Source organism: Lactuca sativa, chromosome 3 (assembly GCF_002870075.4).
Source record: "Lactuca sativa cultivar Salinas chromosome 3, Lsat_Salinas_v11, whole genome shotgun sequence".
Taxonomy (NCBI): domain Eukaryota; kingdom Viridiplantae; phylum Streptophyta; class Magnoliopsida; order Asterales; family Asteraceae; genus Lactuca; species Lactuca sativa.
The window spans coordinates 112,812,420-112,820,701 of NC_056625.2; the positions used below are offsets into that span (position 1 = coordinate 112,812,420).

General features: G+C 37.4%; 1 protein-coding gene across 1 annotated transcript; it reads right to left on the reverse strand.

The window, feature by feature from the left end:
• Positions 1 to 1,561: 1,561 nt before the first annotated feature.
• LOC111885824 (GATA transcription factor 19) lies at positions 1,562 to 2,545 on the reverse strand. Its single transcript, XM_023882059.2, has 2 exons — positions 2,055 to 2,545; positions 1,562 to 1,968 (listed from the first exon to the last, which is right to left on the reverse strand). Exons 1-2 carry the CDS (start codon positions 2,430 to 2,432, stop codon positions 1,675 to 1,677), a joined length of 672 nt encoding a protein of 223 aa, XP_023737827.1. The 5' UTR covers positions 2,433 to 2,545; the 3' UTR covers positions 1,562 to 1,674.
• Between the last annotated feature and the right edge of the window lie 5,737 nt (positions 2,546 to 8,282).

Genomic DNA, 8,282 nt, shown 5'->3' on the forward strand with positions numbered 1-8,282 from the left:
TATGTATATAGCATTCTAATTTATCATCTCAAATACTCAAATTAGGCAAATCTCATAGCAAGAGACATAGATAACATGCAACCAAAATTAACAGTACATAAACAAAATTCAAAACTTTTGTTCCATAATTATTCATCATCATTGCAAAATCATAAAAATTAATTTTGGACAAAAATTAAACTATTTATTACTGATTGCCATTGTCATTTAAGCACTGCCATATCCAATTTTAACGATTTTTATTTTTAGTTTATTACTTTTATTATTATGGGATTGGATGCTATTATTGTCTCTTATTGTGTCTGCGGGGCATGGCGGATCATATGAAGACTCATAAATGATTTGGCGTTTGCTAGACGGGATGTTCTCTTTGATAGTATAGAATAGTTGTGATTTCGTTTATATGGTTTGTCATAAAATACTAGAATTAAACTTGGTTGGCTTAATTAGGTTCAAAACTCAATCATTTACATTCATTAACACTCCCTTGTAATTGTCCCAGGTGTTTTTTTCTAGCATCTTATCTTAGTAACTTAATATATTTGATCAGCTATTCTAAAAATATCATATTATACATTACCATGTTAGATTTTTCTTACTTATTGTGTTAAATAAAAAGTTTTCGATACGTATTTCTTCATTTATTTATAAACATGACTTCTCTAAACGTAAAAGGTAATTTACCAACTTATTAGGTTTTGATATAAGAAACATATTTTTTAAAACTCTTAACACCTTATAAACTAATAAATGAACTGTTTTAAGTAAGCAATCCCAAAAACTCCTTTATAGTCCATTCCAAACTAATCAACATTTAAAAAAACATGAATTGCTTTAAATAAGGAATCATGCATGATCATCATTTAGGAATTTGCAATTTTTAGGATAATCAAATAAATAAACACTCCTTTCAAAAACATGAATTGTCCAGTTATAAAAACCAAATAACAATAACGATTAATTAATCATCAGTATCCATTCCAAATTGCAAATTCCTAACTGATGATCATGCATGATTTATTTATTTGATTATCCCTAAACATTCATCTTGGTCAATTTCTCATTTTATCATAATAATATCTTGGCTTTTATAAAAATAATATCATATGGTTATACTTATTTTGAAAATCATTTCTGGAGTTTTTGAGTTTTACAATATAGTAACTAATTAATAAACTGTTAATTGGTGAAGTAGATAATCGAACTAAAAAACAAGTTAAATGAAAACCAGTTAACCAATTTTTTAGGTTTAGGTTCATGAAAATAGTGAACCGATAGTTCTGCTTTAACTTTAATTATGAAATACACTTAATCCATGAACACCCCTAAATTCTAAGAGCTTAGATTAAACGAATCTCATATCATCATTACAAGATCATAATAATTAAGCTTGTACAAAATTTTGAACATTCAACATAGAAAAATTTAAAATTATATAATACAGACAGCAAGAGATGAATAAGGCTTTTCTTTAATAACATGTATATATAAAAACAGCGATAAATATTAAAATAGGGAGGAACAGAAAGAATAAAGAAAAGTAAAAGATATTGAGAGTTGATTAAAGAAAAAGGAGTTCATATGTTTATATATTTGACTGACAAAAGCAAAATGACATAATCATCCAAAAAAATAATATTTTCCACGTCACTGTTGTGGATCTCGACGTGGATTTTAATAGCGGGTAAAATCATGCACAAACCCTACTCTGTCAGTCACATTGAGACGCCACGACAGGAACGTAGAATCTCTGTCGTCCACGTCATCTATAAACCTAAACTCGTTCCCTACACCCGCCGGTGAGTAGTATGACGGCAGTTTATGCGTCGACCCTTGTATGTGGTGCATCCACGTGTTCCCGTTATACTCCTCCGTCGCATCTCCACCACCAACCGCCGTCGCCGTCGCTGTGGCGTTCGCTCTCCTCTCTTCCTTCTTGAATCTTATCCCACACGCATTGCACAGCGACTGCAAGTTTTCAGTCGATTTATAAACACTTCCAAGACATATAAATTTTTGTCATGCATTTGTGTTAATTTGTTCTTATTTCTTACCTTGGGACCACGAGGACCGTTTCTCCAAAGTGGAGTAGAAGTGGTATCGCAGTTAGCACACCTCCGAGCAAGAAGCGAGTCAACGGTGGCGACGTTCGTTGCGCTTCCGCGGTTAGGTTTATAAGAAGGGGGAACAGATGAGTGGTTATCGGACTGTAAAAAGTCCCAGCAGAAACGGGAGGAAGGTCGTGATTCCGGTGAGTCGAAGTCTTCGGAGGCTAGACGAGTTGAAGGCGTAGCTAAAGAAAGTGTACAATCAACCGAAGAAGGGGACGATGAGGCGTAGGGACAAATGTTTTGATCGTAAGGCATGGTGAAGAAAATGGCACATGAGTTGGGTTGATGATTGTGGAAGAGACCACATGAGCATCTGTGCATGGTTATGTGTGTGCGTGTGTATGTGAAGATGGTGAAGGGTGAATGGGGGAATGTGTTATATAAGAAGATGAAATAAGAGTCAAGAAGTTGCAGTCTACGGGGTTGTCGTCAAAGGGCACTGTTACTCATCAGTAGTACTCCCTTTGCCACTGTGTGTATATGTGGTATTGATGCATATATAGATATAACAGAGAGTGGACAGTGTGTGGGACCCAACGCAGTACACATACAAAAGTAGATAAGGGGAGATCTAAAAATGGTACTTGTTAGCATAGGGAATGCATTGGCAACAGAGGATTACCTATTTATATATATAGACATACACGAGTGATGGTGGGGGTAAGGTGGTAAATTTAGATGTTACATCATATTCTTATTTAGCATTTGTTTGATATTTAGGAATTTGGTAGTTGTTACTAATGAATCATATGCTATAACTATAAGAAATAATATCAACTATTTCATAAATTACACTACATTTATCAAGTTGTCATATATACACATTGTTTTCTACGAATAACTAACTTGATCATAACTATTATTGCGATCAATTAAGTTATAACAATCATATAACTATAAAGTGTAATCACAAATGTACTTTCAACATAGAGACGGCTTGTTGTCAAAAAGATATGAAGAAAAATGCATATAAGTAATGATTTCTATGGGTTAATTAATGAAGAAGAAAAACTACACATTGCTATTCTTGTGGTGGTGTAACGCTTATATAGAGCTTTCATAAGTAAGGGCCTGATTAAGTATTTTGAAAAGGTGAATTGTTTCTAGATGGTTGATGTCACTCAATGCGAGTAGAGTAAGGTCACGTTGGTTATAAGGTAATGACACATTTAGGCCCTCATTGTGCCTTTTGTCAATGTTGGATTAATCGGTTTTCTTATTCTAGTTGTTGGTTTTGACGTCACTGTATGCGAGTAGATTAATCAGTTTCCTTGTCGTATTTAAGTTTTTATCTCCCGCATAGTTTTAGAATTTAAGTAGGAAACTTTTTTTTTGTCTAACATATATAGGAACATATGAAATGAAGTTTTTCAAGTAATAAAAGTATTTGTTAGCAAGTAATGTCAAAATTGTTTTCTTTCTTATTACTCTCATGTCATTCCTTTGTTTTGTTTTTTTTGTTTTTCTTTTTGCTCGTTACTTTTCCTTGTGCATCATGGTATTACAAGGTTTATATCTTACACTTGGTATCAGAACGAAGGTTGAGGAGGGCTGGTTTGAGAGTCGACGTTCGAAGGGGAGGAGCCTTCGGGTGCGGGGTTGCTATCGCAGTGAAAGTGGGGTGTATGGCAATGACTTTTTTCTGCAGGCGGAAGCAAACTGAAGGTTTGATCGCACAAGAAGGTTCGGGACAACAGAGGCTGTTTCGATACTATTCAGAAGATGGAGACGGTAAAGTGTTTTCGGGTCGACCGTTGTCGTGGGGAGACGGGGAGCATCGTACGGGACAACGGGGGTGACCGGTGATGAACACAAATGGTATGTGGCTGTTAGTTACAATTAAAGAATGGTTTGTTTCGAGAGATTTTCAGTAGGGGTGCTGCTGTCGGGATTTCACAGTTCTTAATCGGTTTGTTCGTGATAAGGAGATACCAACATATGTGATAGAGTCTTAGCTCATAAAAAAGAAGGGGGGCTTGGTATTGGCAGTTTGTTTTCCTTCAATCGGGCTTTACTTTTTAGATGGCATTCGAGATTCTTTCATAATTCGGATTTGATTTGGATTAAAGTTGTCAAAGCTCTTTACGGGCCCGATGGTGGTTGCAACTCTCTTTCTCAAAGGAGAGGGTTTGTTGGTCCTTGGAATGGTGTTATTCGGATGTTGGTCCAGCTTAAAAATCATGGTCTAGATCTCCAGCCTTTTGTCCTACTAGAATTGGTGATGGGAATATGACTTCTTTCTGGCATGATGTGTGGAAGGGGGATGCTCCCCTGGTTGTTTCTTTTCATATGATTTTTGCTCTCGATCCTCATAAATCTCTGTCGGTTCGTGATAGAGTGCTTCTTGAATGGGATTATGTTCTTCTCATACGGACTCCTAAAGGGGGCATTGAGGAGACTCAATGGGTTGCTTTTACTTCCTTGATGCAGGATGTTCATCTTCATTCCATCCCGGACCGTTTGGGGTGGACTACTAATGTTTCTGATTGCTTTACCGTTTCTTCACTCAGAGCTTTTTTAGACAGGCATATGTTGTTTTCGGGTGGTTTTGAAACTATGGATTCGATTCTTTGCCCCGGTTGTTCCAATACCGTAGAGTCTATTGATCACCTTTTTGTCGGTTGTAGCCAGCTGCTAGAGATATGGACTCGTGTTGCTATTTGGTGGGGCGTCCAAATTCCTCATCTGTGCTCTATTAATCAACTCCTTTTGTGGTCTGATTCAATTTCCTTAAAAAGAGGGCAACATCAAGCCTTTGATGTGGTCATTTTGACTACATTATGGTGTTTATGAAATTTTTGTAATTCCTCCATTTTTGGAAGGGCTCAACCTAAGAAATCTTTTATTTTAGATGAGGTGATAGATAGATCTTTTTTTTTGGATTTCCAATAGGTTTAAAAAAGCTAAAATTTGTTGGACCTCTTGGTTAGATAATCCTCTTTTAGCTTGTAATTTGTTGTGATGACTTCCTTTTTCTAGCTTCTTGCTAGTTTTTTGATAAATTTTTTGCCGTTCTAAAAAAAACCAACATATGTGCATGAAAAGTGGACAGGAAGGAACTAGAAAAGTAGGTGGCTTTGGATTCAGTTCGTTTGATAGGGTTGAAAGAAAATTGAAAAGCGGGTGGTTTTGTGTAACACCCGTTTTCCAAGATTGACTGATTTGGAGTGTTAAGGAGTCAAAAGTTTGATTTTTGGAAAAGATCAAGTGTTTGGAATGCGAAAAGGGAGTATCCAGATGCGATTGGATGTGAATGAGAATGTTTGGATTTGAAAAGGGAATATCTGAACGCGATTGGATGCGAATGGGAGTGTTTGGATGCGAAAGGGAGTATCCAGACGCGATTGGATGCGAACGGGAGTAATCGGATGCAAATGGAGTATCCGAATGCGATTGAGGGATCAGATGCGAGAGAGGGTACTCATTGCGATGGGTGTTCTGATGCTAACACATGGTGGTTGTTCCGAAATAAAGAGTACGTCGGGCATAACTTATTACTACGTATAACTTAACTTGAGAATTACCAGCCGGGTATTTAGTGACCTACATTGGGCTTACCTGGAGTACGCAACGCGTAGAGACACAATGTATAAACCCTAAATTTTAGGGTTGAGACCCTATTTAAACACCTTAAATCCCTTGATGCCTCTTCATACTCAACCCCCACTCTCCATAAACCAGTCATTTTGAAACCCTAGCTACACCTACTGGAGAGGTGTTAGGGAGCTTAGAGCTTATAGATCCATACTTGGTTTTTCATCTAGCATCTTCTTGAGGTATAAAGTTGTAACATTCTGTTTCCTGCCATTTTTTAGCCATGGACCGGAAGTTGATTGTGTACCGTTTAGAACCTTAAGGAGGCAAAGTTTAGTCCTTGTGGAAAGAGGTAATGTTAGTTAAGAGATTTAACCCTTGAATTGTGTTTTGGGCCGAAGGGTAGAAAGGAAAAATTCGTAGGCCATGTTCTTGCATGAAATATGGATTTTTGTTTGAGAATTTTTTTAGTCCAAGAAATTTAAATAATATTGTATAGCTCTTCAATACCTTTCCGTGGATATAAAAAACGTCGAAAACGGAGTTACAACGAAGAAATTACGACCGTTTGAAGTTAGGATGATTTTTGGGTCAGCCGTGTATGTTGGGCGTAAATTGAATACATTGGGCGTACTGAGTATGCCTGAGTACGCTGGGCATAAATTGAGTAAGTTGGATGTACGCAATCAGTTCCCAAACCCTATTTTCGTGGTTTGAGCCCTATTTAAGCTCCTTAACTTCCCCAAACCTATTCCATTCTCAGCCTCCGCCTCTCCAACACCCTCTCTTGAAACCTTAACCCTAGATTGAGCCTTGTGAGGAAAAAGAATGTGTTTTTAAGTTCTTGGTGCACCTTGGAGAAGAAGGAACTCATTGAAGAAGTGTTGGTTACATTGGACCTTGTAGATCTGGACTTTGTTCACCTTGATCTTTCTCTTAGAGGTATAAAGTTTGAATCTTGATGATGAAATTGTTAGATCTAGCTAATTTTGAGTGTTATGAGCCTTTGGTCACTTTCAGTGCATAAAATTTAGATCTCTAAGGTTTGTGACCTTGTTATGGATAAAGTTGGAAACTTTATCCATCTAAACATCATTTCGATTCAGATCTGAAGGTTAGAGACTCGAACTTAATGAATTAAGTTGAAAAAGATGCACTTTTGGGTCCCTTTGAGACTTAAAGACTAGATCTTGTTTGGTAGGACCATTCTAATGGATAACATTGGAAACTTTATCCATTATGGAACTATTATGAACCATAAAAATGTGATATTGGCCCTTCCATCCCTTCCATACTAGAGTTGTGATGTCTTATTGGGTTAAGAACTTGAGGTTTTGGTCATTAAGCACTTTATAGCCATGCAAAGTCATAAAGTTGGAAACTTTATGACTTAGGATATCATTTTGGGATTGGATCTGAGTTTTGGACGGGGGCTGCGTGCATTGGCCGTACCTGGTGGTACGCTACACGTAAGCGGTCAACGCCTCGCTTTTGGGTCAACATCAGAGTACGTTGGGTGTACTCTCTTGGTATGCCGGGCGTATTCTGCTGGGAAGAAATATTTACTTTATAGACCGTGACCATTGACTTTGACTTTGACCAGGGTTGGCCCAATTTGACTTAAGGGTATTTTGGGTAATTTGATCTATAGTTAAGCCTTGGTCTCTATCTGTTGAATAGGTGACATGTAGAGCCGGTATTCGGAGCAGTGTATTGTTCTGCTATTCGTCAGACTATGAAGTGAGTTTTTCTTCACTGTACTTTCGGGTCGAAGGCACCAAGGTTGACCCATTGGATTGATATCCTGGTGTACCGTATGTTTCTATATTGTTGTGATCTGTTAGATCTATATCCTAGTTTATAGGATGTTGCTATGCGGTAGTGATCTGTAAATCTGCTTACTTGTCTGTTGGCTGATTATATATTTATCTATTATGTATATGTCAACATATTTTGAGTTGTGGTTGAGTTTTTATTACTTTGTACATGAGCCAACAGACCGGGGGCATTCCAACCCGATGGTTGATTGGGCCCGGGGGTATTCCATCCCTAAGATGACTAGACCCATTTTGTATTGTCATTTCAACCCGATGGTTGATTGGGCCCGAGGGTATTCCACCTTGATGATGACTAGACCTTTGTATATTGGCTCTCCAACCGGGGGTATTCCAACCTGAGGATGACTAGACCCGAAGGTTGATTGGGCCTGGGGTATTCCAACCCAATGGTTGATTGGAGCTGACATGCTTGTTTGTATATGTAATCTATTTGTGTGGTGGTACTTTGGGGGAAACTCATTAACCTTTGTGCTTATAGTTTTAGTTTATGGTTTCAGGTACTTCAGAGGATCGTAGGAAAGCAAAGGTGTGATCGTGAACAACTTCCTATTTTTATGGCTTTGGTTCTTGGGAAAACTCTGATTCTGAAATAATGTTTTTGGAAACAATGACTCTTTTGAAACAATGATGTTAAATGGTTGATTTTGAAAATTTTAAATTTATTGATTTTTGGAATGTTACAAAAACTCTTAACTTTATGGCTCCTTAGCTTAGATCTAGGTTTGGGTTGTGTTTTGGCATGTTTTTGGCCCCATGGTTTGGTTCTTGTGAGTAAAAGCTACTCCAGAACTTGTGATGG

Bases quoted from the DNA above. Each gene is read 5' to 3' on its own strand.
- LOC111885824 (XM_023882059.2), bottom strand. From the start codon at position 2,432: ATGCACAGATGCTCATGTGGTCTCTTCCACAATCATCAACCCAACTCA. The intron at 1,969-2,054 runs GTAAGAAATAAG...GAAAACTTGCAG, and splicing joins ACGGTCCTCGTGGTCCCAAG to TCGCTGTGCAATGCGTGTGG.